This window comes from Hipposideros armiger, unplaced genomic scaffold, assembly GCF_001890085.2.
Source record: "Hipposideros armiger isolate ML-2016 unplaced genomic scaffold, ASM189008v1 scaffold_1, whole genome shotgun sequence".
NCBI classification, from domain to species: Eukaryota; Metazoa; Chordata; class Mammalia; order Chiroptera; family Hipposideridae; genus Hipposideros; species Hipposideros armiger.
Genome location: NW_017731351.1, coordinates 2896683 through 2922491, shown reverse-complemented (window position 1 = coordinate 2922491; position 25809 = coordinate 2896683). Strand labels below are relative to the sequence as shown.

The 25809-nt window shown below is 34.6% G+C and overlaps 1 protein-coding gene across 1 annotated transcript in view; it reads left to right on the top strand.

Moving 5' to 3' along the window:
- Positions 1–23517, top strand: part of HSPA4L (heat shock protein family A (Hsp70) member 4 like) — a 48929-nt gene extending 25412 nt beyond the window's left edge. The window contains exons 14-20 of the mRNA XM_019665352.1: positions 2757–2855; positions 4531–4668; positions 6672–6797; positions 7089–7196; positions 9043–9162; positions 14525–14686; positions 17958–23517. Of these exons, the coding sequence (XP_019520897.1) occupies positions 2757–2855; positions 4531–4668; positions 6672–6797; positions 7089–7196; positions 9043–9162; positions 14525–14686; positions 17958–18149 (945 nt within the window). The 3' untranslated portion in view covers positions 18150–23517. The remainder of the gene's footprint in view (positions 1–2756; positions 2856–4530; positions 4669–6671; positions 6798–7088; positions 7197–9042; positions 9163–14524; positions 14687–17957) is intronic.
- The last annotated feature ends 2292 nt before the right edge of the window (positions 23518–25809 follow it).

Sequence of the window (25809 nt, the reverse complement as noted above, 5' to 3'; positions counted from 1 at the left end):
TTAATCTCTGAGATTTTGGTCTGAAGTTCTGCTGTAGGAATCAGTATAAACTTTTGAAGCAGAAACATCAAAGAACAATCCAGTTTTAAATACTGTACATCTTTCACATTGTAACATAGTTTTCAGAGACTGCACCTTTCACAGCATTATATGGAGCATGCACATATGTGTCTTTGGAGTCCTCTTTCCTAAGTTCATCTTTATTTTCATTAAAATCATGTATTATGGTTAGCTTTTTCAGCTTACAAATGAAATCAGTTCAGATTGATAAATTTTGAACTGTACATGCACATGTTTTAGATTGAAAATACATGCTTAATAAAGAACTTTCCAGGGTGTAGTTAGGGGATGCTGTTGAGCAGAAGGATGTGCTGTACATTCAATAACCCTAAAAGACATATTTTTGACGTTTCTTTATGAAAGAGTTTGGGACCCTAACTCTGTATTTACTCTCGGTGTGCTATAGAAGAAATCTGAACATAGTTATAGTCTGTTACACAAAGTTTTCATCTTTTTATGTATAATATTTTTAATGGCATTTGTTAGATTTTTTTTTTCCAATCATAATTAGAGAAGCTTAGATTTTTTTCATGTATTTGTGCATGTTTTGAATGGATTTTTGGTGTCAGATGGGTGCTAAACTTTTCGAGGGGATCCCTTTGTAAGTTATAGAAATGTCTTATCACTATGTTGTACACCTGAAACTAATATAATATTGTATGCCAACTATAAAAAAAATGGATTTTTTTTTTATAAATTTCAAGATAATTTCTTCCTTTTGAAGGTTGTCTTTTTGTCTGTTTTTATTAATACAATTTGTAAAATTTTCCAAATTTGGTCAGAATTCTACCACTACTCTTTAAAGCACTTCATTTAAGGACCATGCATTTTCTTTCATTCTTCCCGTGTACAACATTATGTTGCTATTCTTCCTTACTTGAACTGAGGAGAAGAAAATGTCCATGTGTTAGGAAGATACAATCAATTTTTTATAAATTATCAGAAGAATAATAGGTGAAAGTTGATTTTCTTAATTGTAGTTCTTAATAACTTGTGGCAGACGTAAATTTAATCCATTGAGATTAATTTTTACTAACATTGAGAGCACTCTGTATGCCTTTTATGATGAGTTAGTTCTTCATAACCATTTCACTTTCTTCTTTTTCTTAAAAGTGCTGAGAACTTTTATTGTTTCTATGTAATATTAGTGAATTCTGGGCACTAAAAACAAGAGTAGTATGACACCCATTTTCTAACTCCCTACCATTTCTAATTTTCTGCTGCGTTTTAATGTATCTGAAGTTGGAATGGGTCTTACAGATGGTATTTTCTATTCACTGCTGCCTGCCGATGGCAGTAATGATGCCATAGTTCTCATCACCTGTACAGTGTGAACTTAGCTGTTCTTAGTGGCATGAGGAGGCAACTGCAATCCCTTGATATTTCACTTACCAAGTTCAAGGAAGGAACACAAGTTCTAGTTGTTGTCTGAAAACAATCTACTGACTGACTTCACCTGGTAAGATAAAGAAAACACCATCATAAAACTTGCAAAATAGGTTTCAGTGACTTTAAGAAGATATTAGAGACCCATACTGGAGCAATTTTAAGCAAATGGTAGACTCACTAATGGTCTTGATGGCACAATGGACAATGTTGTATAGAAGAATACAGACATTGACAACTGAATTGAATGATTTAGAAGCATTGGGTTCTGAATGTGAAGTTTTAAAACTATTAACCACTTTATTTGGTTAATTGTCCTTTAAAGATATAATTATATATACATAATAGAAGAGCTCTGTAAATAAGTATAAAATAAAAAGGCTAAGTGATAAAGCATTTGGCTATTTAATTGGCAGAATTTTTTTCACAATATTACATGAAATGGAGTTAATGTATTGATCTCTTCCTACATTATCCCAAGTCACCACTGTTACTTTTTTCACCGCTTCTCAATCACAGGGTTGGAGAAATTGTACAGTTGGAAGGGTCAGGGGAGTTGGATTACCAGAAATAATTGACCTTGTAACTACAAAGAACATTTCTAACTTGTTTTTCTCCTTGGTACAAATAAGCATGTATTCAGGGTAGCCTGGGTATTATATGTTTGCATAATTCCAGATGTATTAGAAGACTTAAATTATACTAATTCCTGAAGTCCAGGCTATCTTCTTTTTGGGAGGATGGCCATGGATAAGGTTAAGAAAACCCAAAAAATCTAATACTTATGATTCTGTGTCAACTAGAGGGCCCATTTTGGCAGTTGAAAGTTTGTCTTTTTTACATTAAAAATGTTTTTTATGTTTGTTGTAATAATTCAGAGACATCTACTTTGACAATTTTTTATGTATTTCCTTAATTATTTTACTACATTTAAAAATATATATAATTGAATTTATGTAATACATAAATTGTTTCTTTTACATATTATTTTTCCCTCATTAAGTTCTTTATTAACATTTTTTTATGTCGTTTAATTTTTTAAAGTTTGCTTTTGTGAATCTAGGTTTATGAATTTGACTTGAAAATTTTCCATTTATTTTGCAGTTTTTTGGCCACAGGTGAATGAAACAAGATTTATTTATAGCATCAAATAGATCTTTTTCATTTTACTTACCTGTTATTTGTAGTTATTCTCATTTGAAAAGAATGAACTTTTACTTTACTGTGTTTACACAGTTCAAAACAGGCTTGAACTCTAAGATGTTGTTTATTAAAAAACAAATACTATCAATTGCATATTTTCTTTCCAGGATAAAATGCAGGTTGACCAAGAAGAAGGAGGTCATCAAAAATGTCATGCTGAACACACCCCAGAAGAGGAAATTGATCATACAGGAACCAAAACAAAGGTTTGTTTTACTATTTCTATGGTTGTGTCTTTTTGAGATTGAAAATTTGAGTTAATATATTTACTTTAGAATGTATTACTTTTAATATACTTGACATTTTTAATCTTAGTACTGTGGAATTGTACTGAAAGCATATAACCAGAATAAATACATTTAAAAGATTTATATTAGAGGATTTTTTAAAAGAATTAACTCAGACAATATTATATGCAAAATTAACTTTTTAATAGGAAAAAAATGTGTTTCTTGGTAAATTATTTTCTCATTAAAAATAGAAAATGAAATAAACCAAATGAAGAAAACTTAAGTTAGCAATAACCCTGCATCTCAAAGTTAACCACTGTAAACATTTGGCTGCGTAATAGTGTATTTTCTTTGTGCAAAAACAAATATTTTTAAAAGTAAAAATTTAAAGGATAAATGAGTCTGTTATTGAGAGGCATTGTTTTACTAAGACAATCATTGTCCGTAAAAGAAGGGAGAGACACTGTCCCAGAACACCCAGATGAATGTGGCCACGGCTCTAAACTATCATCTTCGACAGATTTTTCTAACCTGAACAGAATTTAATCTATGTTGATTGGCTGTATAGATTTTTGCAGAGGTTTTAATGATCCAGTTTTAAATCCTATGCTCTTAAGTAATTTAAACCATGAAACCTATTTTTCTAAATTTTTTATTTTACCAAGTAATTTTTGCTTTTAATTGTTTTTAACATCTTTATTAGGATATAGTTTACATACCATACAATTTGCCCATTTAAGTGTGCAGTTCAATGGTATTTAATATACTTGCAGTTTTGTGGCCATTATCACTATCAATTTTATAACATTTTCGTCACCCCAGAAAGAAGCCCTGTACGCTTAGCAGTGACTCCCCTATTCTTCTCCACCCCTCTCCCTGCCAGCTCGAGGCAACCATTAATCTTTCTGTCTCTCTGTATTTGCCTATTCTGGACATTTCATATAAATACAGTCATACCATATGTGGTCCTTTGTGACTTCTTTTACTAATGTTGTCACGTTTCATCCAGGCTGTAGGATATATTGGTACTTCATTCCTTTTTATGGCTGAATAATACTGTGTTTTATAGATGCATACCACATTTTATTTGTCTATTTATCAGCTAATGGAAATTTAGATTGCTTCTACTTTTTTACTATTATCAATTATGCTATTATAAACAATCATGTACAAGTCTTTGTGTGGCTGTATATTTTCTTTTTTTTTGAGCATGTGCCTAGTATTGGAATTGCTGGGTCACATGGCATCTCTTGTGTTTAATATTTTGAGCAACTTCTCAGCTGTTTTCCAAAATGGCGACATATTTTACAATCTTGACAGCAGTGTATGAGGGTTCCAATTTCTCCATATCCTCACCGACTCTTCTCATTTTCCATTTTTTATATTATAGCCATCCTAGTGGGTGTGAAGTGGCATCTCACTGTGGTTTTATTTTGAATTTCCAGCCCAGTATTTTTTATGTGGGAAGGTTTAGTCTACATACAGTATAAAATACTATCAGTATTAAAGTAGTGTTTTTAAATAAAGTTTAGTAGATAATAATTTTGTTTGATTTTACTTTTTTGTTTCATCTGAAATTTACTCTCAAGTCTATTTTTAAGTTAGTTTTAGAAATTTGCACTATCATGATTTTCTTGCATTTCTTTTGCAGTCAGCTTCCTCAGACAAAGAAGACAGATTAAACCAGACCATTAAAAAAGGAAAAGTCAAGAGTACTGACCTACCTATCCAGAGTAGCCTGTGTAGACAATTGGGCCAAGATCTTCTCAACAGCTACATTGAAAATGAGGTATATAAATCTGAGTTGATGTTGAAATAGATGGTAGTGTATTCTGAAATTTTTGTAGGCATCAATGATTATCCCCCAAATTTGGGGAACTAGTCTGTAACTCCTAAGGAATTATTAAATATAATCATTGAACTACTTTATCTGGGATGAAATATTGAGCTGTGTTAATTCATGTACAGTGTAGTTTTCAACTTAGTTATGAAATACATGGATTGTTTCCACTATAGAGAAAGACCACTCCAACAGGAATGATTCTCAGCACCTTTTATTCTACCTTTAACATCCAGCAGACATCATCATATGAGGAAGTATTAGCAGTTCACCTCGTCTCATGTGGTGTTCTTAAAGATTGAGGCTCTGGGGCTGGCTGAGTAGCGCGTTGGTTAACAGCTGGCTTGGGACGCCAGCTCTGAGCAGCAGAACCCTAGTTCAGATCCCACATGAGGGCCAGTGACACTGCCCTCTACAGTTAAGATGGTGAACAACAGCTCGACCTGGAGCTGGGCTGTCCTGAGTCTCCAGCGACAGTGTAGGCTGCAGCCCCTGCTGCAGTGGGCTGCATAAGCTACCATGTGTGGGCGGCAGCCAGCATGAGCAGCCAGCAGCCGGTGTGAGCTGCCAAGAGCCGCTGTGAGCAGCCTCCAGAGGCCGGCGATCGATCTGCCTCACCCGGGAAGAGCACAATGATAATACTAACATGGGCCAGAAGCAACTCCCTCCACAACTAGACTGAAGAACAAAAGGACAGCAACTTGTCCCCTTCCCCAATCCCCCAATGGTGTTCCCCTCCCCCAATTCCCCAATAAAATCTTTACCACACAAAAAAAAAAAGATTGAGGCTCTATTCACAGTGCTTTCTGACTTCCATTTAATACTTTTTAAAATCTGTTGTCTCAACCACTATACTATAACCCCTCCAAGGACTAACGTTTAATCAGTGCCAGTTATGTGCCAGGCACTATACTAAATATTTTATGTGAATTATGTCAATTTTATCAATAGTCCTATGAGCTTGATAGGAATATGCTCTCTTTTTTAGGATAAGAAAACTGAGGCTGAGAGGTTAGGTGTGTCTTCTGATCTCGAAGCTAGTAAAATGGGGAACCTAGAATTGGAATCCAAGTGTGTATAATGACGTCCGTGTGCGTTTCCCAAATAGTTTTATTGAGCTATAATTCACATACCATACAATTCACCCATTTAAAATGTGAAATTCAGTGGATTTTGGTATATTATTCTTAATTGTGGTAAAATACATGTAACATAAAATTTGATATTTTGACCACTTAAGTGTATGACGATTCAGTGAATAGTTATATTTACAATGTTGTGCAAGCATCACCAGTATTTCCAAAACTTTTTCATCATCCCAAACAGAAAGTCTGTAAACATTAATAACTCATCATTCCTCCCTTCCGTCAACCCCAGTAAACTAGTCCACGCTCTGTCTCTATGAATTTGCATATTGTAGATAACTCATATAAATGAATCCGTAAAATACTTGTCCTTTCGTATCTGACTTATTGCACTTAGCAAAATGTTTTCAAGTTATATCTATGCTCTAACACATATCAAAACTCATTTTTTATAGAATAATAATCCATTGTGGATATATATTTTATTTATCCATTCATCTGTTAATGGAAAGTTGAGTTATTTCTACCTTTTGGCTGTTATAAACAGTGCTGGAGTGGACACTGGCATACAAATACCTGTTTGAGTTCCTGCTTTCAGTTCCTTTGGTTATATACCTGGTAGTAAAATTGCCAGGTCATATTGTAATTCTTGGTTTAGCTTTTCGAGGAAGCACCAAACTTTCCTGTCACAGTTGCAGCATTTTACATTCCCATCCGCAGTATTACAAGGGTTTCTAACTCTCCGCTTCCTCACCAACACTATTTATTCCTAGTTGGCATGACGTGGTATTTCATTGTAGTTTTGGTTTCTGTTTCCCTAATTACTTAATATTCTTAATGACAACTAATCTGAAACTTTTTGAATAGGGGAAGATGATCATGCAAGATAAGTTAGAGAAAGAAAGAAATGATGCTAAGAATGCTGTTGAAGAATATGTATATGATTTTAGAGACAAGCTGGGCACTGTCTATGAAAAGTTCACCACTCAAGACGTAAGTCTAGATTTTACAATTTTTACTAGAACTTTTTTCCTTGAGAATGCTAATACAGATTATATGTAAATAAATGTATTAAATATGTTGTTATCAGTCTTCTTAAGTGCATTTAGGAATGGTTCTTAGGTATTTTTCCAGTTTGCAGAAGTATGCTGAACAACATGTTTATGAATAAACAGTCAGAAAAATATGAAGTTCAATTCTTTGTACTTGAAAACATTGTGTCCTTCTTTGATGACTTTTATTTCTAAGAAGAACATTTTACATCGCTCTTAAATGTATACCTAGGACTTGAATAAACTGTCAGCAATACTGGAAGACACAGAAAATTGGCTTTATGAAGAAGGAGAAGACCAACCTAAACAAATTTATGTGGATAAGCTTCAAGAACTAAAGGTAACTTTTTAAACATAAATGTGAGTGTTTAATAGAACATTAAGTTTTCCTAAATATTATGGTGTTAACAGCACAGTGTATTTTTTAAATAAATATGTAAGAAATTACTGAAGCAGATATGTGTAAGAGGAAATGTTCTCATTTTAAAAGCATTTTGAGAAGTGAGTACTGATACATGATAATTGAAATCAAATAATGTATAATCATATTTGTCTATCATGATACTCTGATATAAACATTTAGAAGATGACCACAGTATTAGTATTGCTTTAACAAGCTATATATTTCTGAGGTGTCATTATTAATGATTTGTCAACCTCACCTTTTCTTATCCATCAGAGGAATCACCCTTCCCTTGCTTCACTCCCCCTTTACTGCTGATTTTGAGGAGTAATACACTGCCCTTTTGTATTTTCACATTGCAACTGATGGAAACACCTGGCCAGCGAAGAACTTCTGAAATAGCACCCCTGCTCTTGAATATCCTCTCATAAAGAAATAAGGAGACATGGCCACCAGGTCTTTTTTTAGGTCATTGTGTGACTTTTAAGAAAAGACCACTATCACTCTCCCTCCTGCTTGCTACCCAACCCTCCCCCAACCCTGAAAAAAATAATTTGGCTCCACATTCAGATTAGAAGGATGACAGGAAAGTCTCTCCTGCTCAGTGAGGATCATAGCAGTGCTTTAACATGCACATGAGTTCCCTGGGGCTATTACTGAAACACAGATTATGATTCAGTAGAGCTAGGTGGGCCTATGATCCTCCAGTTTAACAAGCTTCCAAGAAATTCTGACGCTACTGGTCCCTGAACCATTCTTTGAGCAGCAAACGAATAGATGCTAAGTGATGCCGTTAATAAGGATTTCTAGAATATGAGGGAAAGCAACCCTTTAGCTGGGGAAGGGGAATGCAAAGGAAGTTACTTAAAAGCAAAAGAAGTTAATCTCTTGCAATAATTACTTTCATGCCAATAAATCACTTCCAAAGGATCTAATTAGAAATCAAGTAGAAAATCTAAGCTTATGAGAGCAATACTAAACTTGATCATTTTTTATATTCTTAGTGGTTTTACTCCCCATCTCCCTAAGAGAATGTACATATTTGGAGCCATAGGAACATCTAGGTGGCTGAAGCCAATAGAAATACCTGGAAAAGCCCAGAAGCACCCAAAATGGATTATTTTGCCTCAGGTGTATAAGTAACCATAAAAACGAAAATGTTATGGAAGTTTTCATAAGCTTTATTATGTTATTGAGATGGCTTCTAGAAATTAAAAATGAAATGTTTGCTTCCCTTTCAAAAACATTTACAATAAACAGTGTGGTTATAAGTAGACTGACTGCAGTTTAGTATCCTGGAACAGAATAAAGTGAAATCCAAAATAAGCCTGGAGTTCAGCTCGGAGTAGTGCAGCAGTGCTGGCATCTTACTGACAAGCGTACCATGTGCTGTGAGGTCAACATTAGAGGAAAGCTACGAGGGATGCTTGGCTCCATTATTTCCTTTTTCACTTCTCTGAAAATCTAGAATTATTCTAAAATAAGCTGCATTTTACTTAAGTATGTAAAGAATTGAAAAGAGTTATTCATTCTTCAAATGCATTCCCCTCCTCAAAGTTATAGAGGCTGTTTTAACATTTAGAAACTCCCCATTCGAGGCTCCTGGGCCAAGGGGACAAAGGTTTTGTTTTGTTTTGTTTTGTTATTTTTAAAGCATTACACTTAAAATACAGCACACATTTTAATCTAATGAATAAAGTTAGTATACATAATATGCAATGTCTTCTGTTAAAAGTTTCTTTCCATTACTTTTCTTTTAAAAATAAATTTCTTACGTTAACAGAAATATGGGCAGCCTATTCAAATGAGATACATGGAACATGAAGAGAGACCAAAAGCTTTAAACGACTTGGGAAAAAAGATCCAACTTGTCATGAAAGTGATAGAAGCATACAGAAACAAGGTATTGAATTTATACAGCCAACTGTTCATGATGATGTGTGTAGACACAGTGAGTGTGGGGTTCATGGAAATGTTTGCAGCTACAAAATGAGCAGTTGCTACCAAATTCCAGAGACGACATCCACCAAACTTGAAACTTATTTATTTATTGGAGAATTATCAGTAAAAGACACTAATGCATTTAAAATAGAGTGCAGGTATGTGGCTTTAATCCTTTTAATTTCCCTAAAATCATATTATAAATTAATCCAGGGACCAAAGCTATTGTTTTCTTCTTAGGGATTTCATTATTGGTACGGTGAAAAAGAGGTTTTCTTGGGCCTTTTTTATTATAGATTTCTTTGAGGCTGGACTCTGCTAGCCTTTATTTTGTCCTTTGGCCTCATTTTCTTTTGGTTGCTCTTTGTGTTTCTAGTCCATGAGTCATTTATGATCCTCTATCCCCATTATTCTTTTATATGTCTATACACAGGTCTATATTACACCCTTGACCTTCCCACTGATTTTAAGCCTCAAATATTTAGTTATACCGGGGGTGCCGAAAAGAATGTATACACATGACTTGTATTCATCTTTGTTATCAGTATATATTGAGAATTACAATTTTAATGGTTTTTTCTATTCTTAAAATGTGTATACATTTTTCTGGCACCCTCTGTAAATGATATCCACATTTGGATATAACAGTAACATTTGACAAAATTAAGCTTATCATTTTTTTCATCTAAACCAGAGGTTAGCGGACTTTTTCTTTAAATGAACAAATAATAAATAATTAGGCTTTGTAGGACTTATCTCTCTACAACTATTCAACTATGCATTGTAGTGCAAAAGCAACCATCTATAATATGTAAATGAAGGGCATGGCTGTGCTCCACAGTGACCCAGGAAAGCACAGGTGGTCTGCAGGACAAGTTCGCTGACTCCTGCTTTAAATAAATAGTCACTGTAATTCCCCCAATTCTTATCGTTGCCATTAAATTACACTTAAATTGCAGTGAAAATGCATCAGTGGGCAGGAGAGGCTAGCACCAGAAGTATTTAGGCAGAGTATCATAAAAATAGTGTATGTGGATCAAACACTTTCACATGGATTATCTCAGTTCACTCTCACAAGGATATACAAGAAAACTGCAGTGCTTTCGCAATTTGTCAGGGGTTATACAGGCAATAAGTGGTGGGGTCAGGATAAAACCTAAGCAGTCTGAAGTTAACATGCAAACTCTTCACTACAGTGCTTTTTACTATACAGTGTGGAAAGCAGTTATTTAGTTTAGAAAAAGATTTGTGGATTTTGCAAAATAAGGTTGCAATCCAGACAGCCTTGAAGAAGAATCCAGGTACTGATTGTGAATGTGCTTGCCAGTGTCCAGATTGTCCATACAGGTACAAATCAAATGTGAGGCTGATGGAAAGATAAGGAGCAAGCAGACAAATGGAAACACCAAGACTCTTTCAAATCTGGTACTGGAGATTCCCATCCAATTATACGGCCCAGTGTTCCCAGGCTTTAGCAGTCTTCTCTTTTTTTATTTTTTATTAGTTTCAGGTGTACAAAGCAATGTAATGTCTATTACATTATAAAGTGATAACCCCCCCCCCCGAATCTACTACTTCTCTGACATCGAATATAGCTGTTACAGTACCATTGATTATCTTCTCTGTGTTGTACTCCACATCCCATGATGATGTTTAACTATATACCGTGTTTCCCTGAAAATAAGACCTCACTGGAAAATAAGCCCTCGCATGATTTTTCAGGATGCTTGTAATATAAGCCCTACCCCAAATATAAGCCCCAGTTAAGACCGTCAGCCAGACATGACTATTTGAATAAATGTAGATTTTTGTACATGAATAAATGAATAAATGTAGATTGTTGGAGCAAAAATTAATATAACACCCAGTCTTATTTTTGGAGAAACACGGTATGTAGTTATAGTTGACATTATTCTACTTTAGCTTCAGGTGCATAGTGCATTGGACACAGTCTATGAAGTGATCCCCATGATAAGTCCAGTGCCCATCTGGCACCTTACATGATCTTTACAATGTTGTTGATGATATTCCCCATACTGTATTAAGTACCAATTTGTATTTATTAATACCTTCACCTTTTTCACCCTGCCCCCAACCCTTATTCCCTTCTATCACACTGATAGATCTAGTACCTAGTTATTACAATATTATTGATTCTTATGGTATACCCTACATCCCCATGACTACTGTATAACAACCAATGTGTAATTTTTTTTTTTTACATTTTTATTGGGGAATTGGGATGGGAACAGTCCTGGGGAATTGGGGTAAGGGATACAGACAAGTTGCTGTCGTTTTGTTCTTCAGTCTAGTTATGGAGGACGTTGCTTCACTGGCCCAAGTTGGCACCATCATTGCGCTCTTCCTGTGGAGGGCAGTGTCACTGGCCCTCATGTGTGGGATCTGAACCGGGGCCCTCTGGCGTCCCAAGCCAGTTCTTAACCATCGCGCCACTTGGCCAGCCCACCAATTTGTAATTCTTAATCCCTTCCCCTTTCACTCATCCTTAAACCCCCTCCCATCTTAAGGAAGTCCCTCTAAGATTCCTTGTAATACTGGTTTGGTGGTGAGCACCGTTAGCTTTTTCTTGTCTGGGAAGGTCTTTATCTGTCCTTCAATTCTAAATGATAGCTTCACTGGGTAGACTAATCTTGGCTGTAGGTCCTTGCTTTTCATCACTTGGAATATTTCCTGCCAGTCCCTTCTGGCCTGCAAAGTTTCTGTTGAGAAATCAGCTGCCAGTCTTATGGGGGCTCCCTTGTAGGTAACTAACTTGCTGCTTTTAAAATTCTCTGTTTGTCTTTAACCTTTGGCATTTTAATTATGATGTGTCTTGGTGTGGACCTCCTTGGGTTTATCTTATTTGGGAGACTATGCTTACTGGGCTCGTATGTCTATTTTCTTCACCAGGTTAGGGAAATTTTCTGTCATTATTTCTTCCAATAGGTTTTCAGTTCCTTGCTCGCTCTCTTCTCCTTCTGGTACCCCTAAAATGCAAATGTTAGTACGCTTGATATTGTCCCAGAGGCCCCTTAAACTCTCAATTTTTTGCATTCTTTTTTCTTTTTGCTGTTGTGGTTTGGTGTGTTCTGCTACCTTATCTTCTATATTGCTGGTTGGATCCTCTGCTTCATCTAATCTGTTGATACCTTGTAATATGTTCTTCATTTCCGTTATTGTATCCTTTATTTGTGACTAGTTCGTTTTCAAGGTTTCCATCTTCATTTTATGCTTCCTGTCTCTCTATTGAAGTTCTCCCTGAGATCACTGAGCATTCTTTTAAATAGTGTTTGGAACTCTGCATCTGATAGATTGCTTATCTCCGTTTTGCTTAGTTCTTTTTCTGGAGCTTTGTTCTCTTATTTGTGCCATCTTGGTTGTCCGATTTTAGCAGTCTTCTTGAGTGTGCAGATTTAAGATTTATCCAGAATAAGGTGAGACTTATGTTTAATGATTTTTGAGTTTTTATTATGTGCTGGGCTCCCTTCAAGGTGCTAGAACTATAGCATCAAACAAAACATTGAACCTGTTTCTATTATGCTTCGGTGGGGAAAGGTAAATAATAAGTCATCGTAAAGTAGTCAGAGGATGATAAAAGGCTTTGGAAAAAGCAAGGGACTGCCAGAGGTAGAGATTTGTCAGAACAGCAGACTAATAAGATGACATACATGTGTGTCATCTGAAGGAGGTGAGGACTCAAGATGTATGATAATTGTAGGAAGAAAGTTCTAGAAAAAGGGAATAGCAGTTGCAAAGCATCCAGACGAGAATGTTTTGGAGGAACAGTGTGGCTAAAAACAGTGGGGGTGGGTTAGCAGTGGACAGATCATCAGGGGCCTAGCAGGCCATTAGAAAAGTTTGGCTTTCACTCTGACAATACGAATTCAGTGTAGGTTTTTGAGCATAGATGTAATATGATTTGACTTATTTTTGAAGGTTCTGGAAACAGTGAGACTAGTACAGTCATTACTAGAAATAATATAGGCAAGAAATAATGGGAGGCTTAAACCCAGATAGTGGATGGGAGAGAAGTGGTTGAATTTTTTGCTGCATAAATTTTGAAGGCAGAGCTAATAAGACTTACTGACAGATTTTACGTAAATATAACAAAGGGGAGTCCAAAATGACTCCAAGATTAAGTTGCCATTTATTGAGATGGTGAAATGTGGGAAGAGTAGATAGGGCAGTAATCAGGTGTTTAAAACACAGGCAGTCATTTCAGACTTTACAAGTAGAAATTCAAGGTGGAAGCTGGATATAGAGTTGGGATTTCAGGGAAGAGGTTCAAGGCTGGAGATTTTTTTTAAGCATATAGATGGAGGAGTGAATAGGGGAGAACTGAAGAAGTGACCCGTGATATTGAAAGAAATTCAAGAAAATGTGAGGACCCAGAAACTGAGTCTAAGATGCTGGATCCCTAATTTGTAATCATACAAGCAGGAAGAAGAGCTCAGAATCTGATGAAGCCTTATGGTTTTGAAAGAGCATCACCATCTTCTCAGTCCTTTGGCTTTGGAGTATTCTTCCATTCCCATTCCCTTTACTTTCCAGGTCCAGCCTAAAATGCACCAGCAGACCCTCTTTTCACATGTTTCATTGCCTTTCCTTCTGGTTCTGTGGTTAACAGTCTAAACCAGTAGTTCTCAACCTGTGGGTTGCGACCCCTTTGGGGATCGAACGACCCTTTCACATGGGTCGCCTAAGACCATCGGAAAACAAAAAGATATTTACATTACGATTCATAACAGTAGCAAAATTACAGTTATAGAGTAGCAATAAAAATAATTTTATGGTTGGGGGTCACCAGAACATGAGGAACTGTATTAAGGGGTCGCAGTATTAGGAAGGTTGAGAACCGCTGGCCATAGTGTCTTAGATTTTTTTCTATGCATGGCAGCTGCAGTTCTTCTTTTCAGACAGAATTTTATTGTGTAATTTTCTCATCAACAACTTACCATATTGTTTTTTTGTATATTCAGAATTTTCTGTCCAGTTTTTTTTATGTCTGCTTCCCTTATGTCTCTTTATTCTCTAACAAATTTAATTCCATGCAGCTTCTTTCTTGGCTAATAAGTAACTTTCCCTTGAATATTCCCCACTTGTCATTCTTTTCCAAACCAGACTTCTTCAGAAAGCCGTTTCTTTTAGGAACCCACACTGATTTTCTTCCTTTCTCTCAGTCTCTTCAGTTCTATGTAATTCATATGTGGCTTCTTCACATGGGTATGTGTGAGGTGTACACTCAGAATCTAAATCTTTTAAGTAGAAATTATTAATAAATTGTTACTGAAAAATCTGTTACATTAGCTAATTTTTTTTAATAGGATGAAAGATATGATCATTTGGATACTGCTGAAATGGAAAAAGTTGAAAAATACATCAGTGAAGCCATGAGCTGGCTGAACAGTAAGATGAATGCACAGAACAAACTAAGTCTCACTCAAGATCCTGTGGTGAAAGTTTCAGAAATAGTTGCAAAGTCAAAGGTAAGAAACTATAAAATTATCTTTTTAATGGGTTCAACCACTAATTTTTTTAATGGGAGCCATACTTTGAGAAATAATCAACTTGACTTACAAAAGAACTTAGAAAAACAGAAATTTAAAATGAATAGTTTGGAAAAAAAAAAGATTCTAGGTGGACATACCCATTCCTTGATGTCATTCATTAGTCACATACACAAGGCTGTTTTTTTGTTTTGTTTTAACATTTGAAGTGTAATGCAAAATGAAATAAAGCCATTTGACAACTTTTGACTGTCAAATATGTCCTATTTTTCTGGATTGGGTATGACTTCTAAGTCTCCATGGTAAAACTTGGCAGTATATGTCTATCTTTGACATAATTTCTGAGATAAACTTTCTGGTCTAAAAAACATGGGGCGGCTGGTTAGCTCAGGTGGTTAGAGTGCAGGTTCATAACACCAAGGTTGCCGGTTCAATTCCCACATGGGCCACGGAGCTGTGCCCTCTACAACTAGATTGGCGACAACTGCTTGACTTGGAGCTGATGGGTCCTGGAAAAGCACTCTATTCCCCAATAAAAATTGCTTTTTCTTTTCTTTTTTTTTTTTTAAGATTTTTATTGGGGAATTGGGGGATGGGAACAGCGCTGGAGAATTGAGGGGAAGGGGAACACACAAGTTGCTGTCGTTTTTTTTGTTGTTGTTGTTCTTCAGTCTAGTTGTGGAAGACGTTGCTTCACTGGCCCAAGTTGGCACCATCATTGCGTTTTCCCAATCGAGGCAGATCAGTCACTGGCTTCTGGACGGCTGCTCACTGTGGCTGCTGGCCGCTCATGCTGGCTGCTGGCTACACACGGTAGCCCATGGCAACCCACTGCCACAGGGGCTGCAGCCTACACCATCACTGGTGACTCACAGCAGCCCAGCTCCAGGTTAAGCTGTTGTTCAGCATCTTAGCTGTGGAAGGCAGTGTCACTGGCCCTCATATGTGGGATCCAAACCGGGGCCCTCTGGCATCCCAAGCCAGTTCTTAACCATCACGCCACTTGGCCGGCTCAATAAAAATTTCTTAAAAATAAACTAATGAAAATGCCAAAGGTTATCATAGAAAACATGAAAAATATGGGGACAAACTTTTTAATAAAGATTAGCATCTAAGTAGAAAAATGAGTAAAGACATTGGATAAACAACTGACAAAAGAAGAAATACATGTTCAATAAAAATATGAAAAGGTGTTCATCACTAACGTATACAATGCAAATCTCTCTTCACCCATCTGATTTCGGTATGTGGTTAAAGGATGTCAGAAATGGATGCTCTTCCTGAGCAACTTGGTTCAGTTTGTTACAACTTTTTTTGGGACAGTGTATCAAAATATGTATAGAAATTTAAAGTGAGTAGACCCTTTAACCCGGAGATCATATTTCTAGGAATTCATCCTAACAGATTAAATACCTTTGTTTATAATAGCAAAAAATTGGAAACAATCTAAATACCTATCAGTAAGCAACTAGATGAATAAATTGCTACATCAACACACTGTAGCCATTAAATACAGTACTTTAGATATAGAGATCTGTTTAGATACAAAGATGCGTACAACATATTAAGTAAAAAAGGAGAGATTAAAGAATAAAGTTATCTCAGTATATAAATTACTGTGTTCATAGGTTTGTGATTATGTGTATGACTGGACATATATTTAGAAGGATCTTTACCCAAGGGTAGTATCTGTAGGAATTGGAATTTCCGGTGATTTAAAAAAATTTTTTTTATCTAGTTCAGTATATTTTTAGGTATATAATTTTTTTAAAAACAGAAACAGGTTATATTTTTTTAATCAAATAGAGCACTAAAAGTATTTTCCTTTTGAAAAAGTTTTACAAAGAAGCTATGATAATTTACTTCTAATCAGATGAAATGCAAAGTATGATAAGAGTAGTTTGTCATTAAAACATCCCTCAGGATGTTACTCCCTATCTTTCCATCTCTACCCCAATCTCTGTGATATAGATCTTGAAAGATTTTAATGTTCTTTTATTTCTGTGGAGAAAAAAAACAAACAAAAACAGGCAAGGATATGGAAAATACATTGTATTTCTTCTAAATTATTAAGTTGCATTTACTTTCGTGGCTTATTTTCCTTCAATAGGAAATGCTACTCAGTTGTTTTCAAAAAGTCAAGTTAGTATGTATATTTATATAATTTCACTTATTAAAATTGTTTTCATGTAAATGTTGAGAAATGTCAATTAATGAAATAAGTGTCATTTCACAAAAAGCTCATAACAGAACATTAGGCATAATTTAAGGGAAGGAATTAAGAATTATTCTCAACATTAATTTGAAAAGATATCTGCATCCCCATATTCATTGCAGCATTATTTGCAATAGACAAAATATGGAAGCAATTTGTGTCCATTGATAGATGAATGGATAAAGAAGATGAGTATATGCATAATGGAATATTACTCGCCATAAAAAAGAAATGAAATCTTGCCATTTGTGACAACATTGATGGACCTAGAGGGTATTAATGCTAAGTCAAATAAGTCAGAGATTTCACATACGTGTAGAATCTAAAAAACAAACAAATAAGACAAAATAGAAACGGATTCATAGATACGAAGAACAAACTGATGGTTGCCAGAAGGGAGAGGGTTAAGGGGGATGGGTGCAAAAGGTAAAGGGAAATAAGTCTAAACTTCCAGTTATAAAATAAAGAAGTCATAGGGATGTAATGTACAGCATAAAGAAAATAGTCAAGGATTTCACAATAACTTTGTATGGTGACAGATGTTTAATAGACTTATTGTGTGATCACATCATAAATGTTGAATCAATATGCTGTTCACCTGAAACTGTTGGGTCGTCGGAAAAGTCATGACGTATTTTCCTGTTTTTCGTTGCAAAAATACGACATGACTTTTCTGACAACCCAATAATATATAGTATTGTATGTCAACTATAATAAAAAGAAATTTAAATTTTTTCAAATGTTTAATATAAAAATAATTCCTGCCTAAGTAAACTATATTTTAAACTATGAAGAACCAATTTTTTGAAAGATTAGATTCAAACAGTATTGTTAAAGATTGGGTAGTTTCCTATCACCACTGACATGCACTAAGCCCATAGGGTAAATCCTTCATTGAGGTACTTGAAGAAACGGTTTGTTATCTAACTGTGCTAACATAAATTTAGGAATGTGGAATTAGATGGAAATTTAGAAAGTTAATGTGGAATTTAACTGTAATATTTTTAATATAATCAATTTTCTGCATGTCTTTAGGAACTGGATAATTTCTGTAACCCCATCGTTTACAAACCCAAACCGAAAGTAGAGGTTGCAGAAGACAAAGCAAAGGCTAATAGTGAACACAACGGACCAATGGATGGACAGAGTGGGACTGAAATGAAAGCAGATACAACAAAAGACAGCTCACAGCATACTAAGTCTTCTGCAGAGATGGAAGTGGACTAGGTCTTAATTTTACCATCACATAATTCAAACAGTGCAAGTAACCACAGGGTCCATTCTTCTTCTTTTACATCTGATACACACAACAGATGTTCAGTTGTTCTTAACCACTTGTTGTCATTTGTTTTTTGGAGTAGTTTTGACAAGTGTTTTATATTGAGTACACCTCTGTTTATTTCCATTGCTGCTTATGTGAAGCTTTAGCTGAATATAGATTTACAAGTCAGTTTAAGCTTTCGTTATATATTTATATCAAACATGCAAGATTGATATGTAGTTGGCAACAATCTACCTTATTTAAAGCTTCTCCTTGGATAAACTTCAGCTCCCTATTCAGGAAAGGATACTGTGTTGCACTATTGTTGCAGAAGCATAGATTTAACTGCATCATTATTTTGAAAAACAAATACTGAAATTGATGTGGTTTAAAAGCCACTGAGGCACTGACCTTTTTCTAGTTATTGTGTTGTTCTAATTTATATATTAAAACAAATAAGAGGTTCCTTGACAAATTAGTCCATCTCATTGGTGTGCCATGAGAACTCCAAACCTTTGTTGTCATCACATAAATGAACCAAATCACACTTCGAAAGGGAAAATGCACAACTTTATGTTAAGGTGACACCAGCAGTTTTCTTAGTAATGTGGATTGATGTTTTCTCAGTAATTCAATGTCATTTTCACTTGAAATTTCTGATCTACTTGTCCTGAAGACCTGCTGCTGCAAAAGTAAAAGTAGCTTAAAGAAAAAGCAGCATTTTTGATGAAAATACCTTCATGGAAATGCTGTTGACCTACTCAGACATGCGTCTGTGATGTTGATAGCCTTGTTTCAGCTCTAATAGTCATTTTAGTTTTCTTAATTGATTCTGTTAATATATTAACACAGAATAGGGAAAAATGGCACAGTGCATTGCATTATATACATTTATCACTGAAGTACTTATTGTTAAGATATAAACATTACTAAATAAGCGGTAATACTTGAAAAGAAGCACTTACACCGTAAGTCTTAGGAAATAATGCTTGTAATAAACTTAACTATGTTACATATCAACAGGCAAAATACAGAATGTTACATAGTGTAATATGATATGATGTGATTAAATTATAGTTCCTGCTGTTACATCACCTGTTCAGACCTTGGCTCCAGTTTTGGTGCTTCTTATATAAATTATATGGGACAAAGAACTGTGACATTAAGATATTTGAAAGACTTGTCCACATTGTTCATTCAGTTCTGTCCATCGGCTTGAAAATAACTACGGGAGTAGACTGAAATGATTTTTAAACCTACTAGAAAAAGAAGCATAGACAATGCATGGGCTCTTGTGTTTTAATGCCAATCAACTAGATTGACCTAGTTTTGAAATTTTGAAAGGCTCACTTTTTCCCAAAGCTAAACTTTATATTAAAAAGAATAAATACTGACTTTTCTTTAGTAAAATTTGAGAGTTTAATATCTTTAGGGATAGTCATTATTTCTCAGAACTAGTTCTCTAAGAGAGATTTCGTTTCTACAATGTAGTCTGCACTGAAAGGAGAGTATGGAGTGCTTTTTGCGGGGATTTTTATTCATCCTTTTTGAGGGAGATGTCCTTTTTTTGCATAAAAAAAATCAAATAGCCCCAATATATTTTTAATGTCTTCTAATCTTTAAATTGTCCTTGTTTTAATACTCAAAATAAAATACTTATATCCATTATTAGTAATTGATAAAGTACATTTTTTTAAAGCATATATCAGTTACTTTTCATTTGTACGTTGAGTATATAGGTTCATTTCAGGAAAAACATCAAAGTTACGAAAGGGAATACATAACAGTACAAGTAGGGAGTTTATAGCTTTTCTTGAGTTAACAATAACACCTCCACCCACTTTGTTAAGAGCTATACCTCAAAAACTTCTTGGGAATAAATGTGGGAACAACCCTTTCTTCATCTGAATTTCCTAATAGATCCTGACATTTTCCATTCCTTCTCTTAAATCAGTTTATCTGATTGAGTGTTTTGGTCAGATATATAACATTCCAATTTAGTTATATAACACTAAGTTAAATACATGCAAAAATAATACATATACTTTTCTACCTATTTAATCAACTTAAATATTTCCTAAAGCCCTTTAAGCTTATAATGTAGTTATTTATTGAATAAATTTTATTTATTAATAAAAAGAGAATGTTCTCCTTAAAAATTTTTGGGTAGATGATATGGTTTAGTTTAATTTTAATCTGCACTGAAATATGCAGTGCTATGCAAAGAGCTAAAGGTTTTTTCATTAAAAAAAATCTTAGAACTTATTTTAAAAGATACATAGCAAAACAGAATGTCTTCCTATAGTAAGCAAATAAAAATTAAGGATGTAGAAAATATCTAGGATGATTAATAAATACTAGTACACGTTGACTCTATGGAAAAGTATAAATTATTGCTTTGAGAAACCAACTCCTGATAGCCAATTATACTGTGATTATAAAAACAAAAATTGCTAAATAACATAACAAAAGCAAGTTTGTGATGTTTTAATTCCTTAGCAGTATACAGAATTCTTAAGATTTAAAACAACTAGAAACAGCACACCAAAGACAGGCTACTGGAATAACAATCTCAGTTTTAAAAGGGTAAAAGCCTTTTTTTTAAGAAGAAATAAAGATTTGTTAGACAATTTGTGGGTCAATTATCAGTATGTTGGATTATTTTCTAGATAGAAGTCTTATTATTATTTCCCAGATAGAAGTCTTTATGTAAAGTAAATTTGGGAGCTCAATTATCAGAATAAAATTATAGTGTTAAATCATTTAATCAAATTCAGTACATCTTTAACTATTTTGAAAATCTATTTATATTTAAAGACAATAGACATTTGAATATACGATCAGATTAACTGACTTCAGTTTGACCCCAAATAGATATAACCATCCCTCCATTTTCATAAATTTGAATTGTAATAATAAACCTATATACATTCCCATTAAAATTTTCTGTTTTAATAATTGGTATTTGGTAGCCCACAACAATTAAAACCTTAGCATTAATTTTACATGTCAGAGACTTAGAAGTGATTCTTAAATGACTAGGAAAATAGAGCTTCATCTTTCTTAACTTTTAGATTTTACAACAAAAAACTTCAACTCTAAACTAAATGTTATTTTGTGATTCAACTTTGGAAAGTCTTGAGTGTTAAATTGAATTTGATTTTTGTGATACATGATTCTGTAAAACTTAATGAGAGGCATATCTAATTGTATTTATCAATATTAAAAATTTGATGCCACTGATTAAATATTTAGCCACTGATAACTTTTCAAATGACATAGGTAAGTATACTTATAAAGTTGGATTCTAATATTTTATCCTCTTACTACAGTGTTCTAAAATCTCCTTAAAGAGCACTCAATTTCAGAAGACAAAGAATTTTTTATAAAAAAAGAAGCAGGTTTAAAATTACGTGGTTTTTTTTGTGTGTCAGTATCTAATTTAATCCAGTGTAATTTTAAAATAATTCCGAAGAAGCACATAATCTTTCTTCTCTTTTGATAAAAACTAACAAAAATTTAATGCAGCTCAGAGACCAATATTTTGAACCAAAACAAACAAAAAGGAAACTTTAGCTATCTTACTTTCATGTCTCTAATTTAAAATGCACTAAAATTAATATTCTTCCATGTACTCATATGTTTCCTAAGAAAGCAGCTTTGGGTTTATAATGTGGCCAGATGTCTTTCCCAAGTTTTTTTTTTTTTTTCCTTACTAAATTCAAAGGTAATTGTTTAAGATAATAAAAGGGCACCTGGAATTTTTAGAATGTTAACTGAAATTGCTTAGAAGAAAAGAAAACCAAAATGTCAATGGCAGTGGTCAGTCTCTATAGGTGGTAATGTGGAGATCCCTAAGGATACCTGTAGCATATTGTTAAAGTTAAGTATTAAAAGAAAAAGCACATCTGTCAAAATACATTATTAAATGACTTGGAGCTTTCAAGTCAAAGAAAAAAAACTAATAATTTAATCATGAACATTTGATTCAGTCTGTCAAATAGGTCAAAATCCATAACAATATAAATTAATAGTATGATCTTTGCTTTGGAATCTCTAACTGTCACGTTCTATGTTCTAAGTCACAGGATGATTATTAGGGCAATGTATTGATACCTAAAAATGACCCATCCTATAAAGAGATGAGTGACATTGACATGTTGTAGTTTAATTGCATTATAGTGTATAAACTATAAATGGAAATGATCTTTAGTCTTACCTGTTGTCTTGTTTTACTTATTCTCTCATTCAGTTCTAGACTCTTAAATAATTATATTTTTCTCAAGTATATTTTCCTTTTTATTTTGGAGGATTCTTTAGATCTTTTATTTCATGCTATCATATCACTTTCTAGCTAATTTTATTACCTTTGTCTCCTTTTCATTTTACTACCAAGTCTTACTAAGAATCTTTTAAAATTCATACTTGAAAAGCCATGTTATAAATTTTCACATGTAATATCTCTAAAATTTAAATGACTTGCTCAAGTAGATTTTTCATATCTGACCTTAGAATACTTGAAGGCAGTTCTTGACAAACAGGTCAATTTTGTGAGGATTGAGTAACCAACATCCCTCATTTTAAATCCAAATATCACTGTGACAAAATAACAAGGGTCAAAAATTTAAAATGGTTGTTAATGATAGACACATTTAATTCTTTGCTGCTTGCTGATTACATACATGTATTATGCATCTCCCTTGCTTTTTTCGGAATTTCCTAAATTTTTTTGCTTCCAGGACTTTAAGTTAAAATACAATGCTCTTGAAATTATATGGACCCACCCAGAAAGTAGAAGTTAAAATGTAATTAGAGATGGAAATCTAGGTAAAGGAAGCTTTAAAGTGTGTGTGTGTGTGTGTGTGTGTGTGTGTCTGTGTGTGTGTCTGTGTGTGTGTCTGTGTGTGTGTTTTCCCTGAAATAAACTATTATGGCTTAGTGTCTCAGAAGGAGACTCACAATAAAATTGTTTACCTTTTATATTTGGTAGGATGAAGCCATTGTTGTTTAATACCACAGTTTATAGAAGCAATATTTTAAGAATGTTACCAAATTGTTTAGTACTAACAATATGGGATCCAAGTCATTTTTTTTTCTTTTCTCCTACCATTATTAAAATAATTTATGTACACAGTGACTCTAACCCCAGTCATTAGTGCAAAATAACTTCTGGTAGTTTAGTTCCTACCAGGTAACTTTTTTCGTTTGTTTGTTTTTAAGAAAACTACTACATTTGATTTCTCATTTTCCCAGCTTGTCTTAAATGCAGAGTGACTAGTGCAATGCAGAAAATCATAATCAAGTGTGATGTGTCTATAAAAATAATTAACTGAATTTTGCATGTAATAGATCCTAGCTTCAATGAGTGGAGACATGAGAATGGTTTGTGATGTTACGTTGGTAACATAGGAATACATACATACACACACACACACACACACACACACACAATTTTGGTTCACATATCCATAAAAATGCTTACATTTGGCAGTATCAAAGAATTAAAACATTTTCTATGTATGTAAATTTGCACCTTCAAGCTAGTAAAACATGGCAACTGATAATAAATGCAATTCATTTTGGATGGCCGTGCACATTGTCAAGAAGTAATGTAATTATAATAAATATATATCTATTTATTCCTTTAACCATGAGTTTTGCACATCTGAAGTTTTTCACATATTGAACTTCATTGACGTGATGGTTTGTGGACAGGTCATCAGTCATTTACAGAAATTTGCTTGGCAATGATGGTTTTTAATTACGTAAACTGGCAAATTTTTCAAACTCCCAGATGCTACTGATTCTGAAAACTGAAATACAGTAGACTCTTAATTAAAACAATGTGAGAGTATGGGGCACTGACCCCCTGGTGCATTGAGAAATCTGCATAAACTTAACTACAGTGGTCCCTCTGTCCTTGGGGGGGTTGGTTCCAGGCCTGTTGCGGATACTCCAGTCCGCAGATGCTCAAGTCCCGTATATAAAATGGTGAACAACAAAGCATACGGTCGGCCTCTGCATCTGAGGAGTCCCAGCCATGGGTCGCAAGTACTGTTTTGAAACCTGGGGATATGGAGAGCCAACTGTGTATTTATTTTAAAAAATCTGTGTTTAAGGATCAACTGTAGTAGTTTGCTAATTTTGGAAGTGGTATCAGAATAACTTAGCTTTATATTGGAAGAGACCTAGGTATAAACGAATTTGAAAACCAGAAATTTTAAGTGGGCAAAGAGGAGTTCCCTGCCCCAGAGAATCAAAACAACTCCCCTTACAAAAATGTGTCAAATAGCTTACGTGTTGGGATAAGAAAATGACTGAGGTCCTCTGGTCTAGGTTAGACCATTTAGTGCTTAATCTTCTAGGGGTGTAAATTGGAATGATAAGTGCAATTAAGTACTTCTCAAGTCTAAAGGCTGAACTATTGGCAGTTCATTCCTATTCATCTTATCCTGAGTTTGGGAGAACTGGAGAGGACTTCGTGGGGTTTTTTTTCTTTCTTTGTTTTTAATCTCAAGTCTAATAAATAGGAAAGAGATGAAAACTTTCCAGAGATGAAGAAGGAATGTTTATTTATTGAAAGTACCTCCCAGTACTTTATCCTCAACTCCCACCCCCCACCCCCTCCTTTAAAGGTTCAAGATGGTTCACAAAGCCTGCAAATGCCAGAAGGCAAGTTGAACCATTTGTGTCCAGCAACACTGCCTCACTTTTTGCATGATTACATTTAGTCTGTTTATGTGGTGTCTACAAAGACACTTTTTAAACACGATGTAATAGTTTAGATCAATGGGGAAAATATACTAAAAATGCCAATCAAAAGAGAAATTGTGAAACTGTTAATCAGATTGAATTGACTTGAAGGTGAAAAAATAATAAAGGGAGTGTTGGGATAAAAAGTGAGCTTTAGGGGGCAGCCAAGTGGCTCGCTGGTTGAGTTGGCTTGGGAGTGTGAGCTCTGAGCAGCAGGGCCACCAGTTCAGATCCCACATGGGCCAGTGATGCTGCGCCCTCTGCAGCTGAGATAGTGAACAACAGCTCGACCTGGAGCTGGCCTGCCGTGAGTCACCGGCGATGGTGTGGGCTACAGTTGGGCTGCAGTAGGCTACCGTGAGCTACCATGAGTGGCTGGCAGCCGGCGTGAGCTGCCGTGAGCCACTGTGAGCGGTCATCCAATGGCTGGCAACTAATCTGCCTCAGCTGGGAAGAGTGCAATGATAATACCAACATGGGCCAGTGAAGCGACGTCCTCCACAACTAGACTAAAGAACCAAAGGACAGCAACTTGTCTGTTCCCCTTCTGATACCCCAAAGCTGTTCCTTCCCCCAATTCCCCAATAAAATCTTAAAAAAAAAAAAAAAGCTTTACTAATGATAAATAGAGCAATTCAGGAATATAACAACTCGAAACAATTGCTAATATATAAAGCTATTGACAATTACAAAGAGAAGTTTAGAAGTTTAGGTCCACAATAACAGTGATGATAGCAATAAGTGTATAAAAGAATTGCATGCAATTTTAAAAGCTAGTTTAATAGACTTACATAAACACTCAACTTATTAAGTAAAACTTTTTTTAAGTATACACGGAATATTTATTATAACTGATACATTACACATAGACCA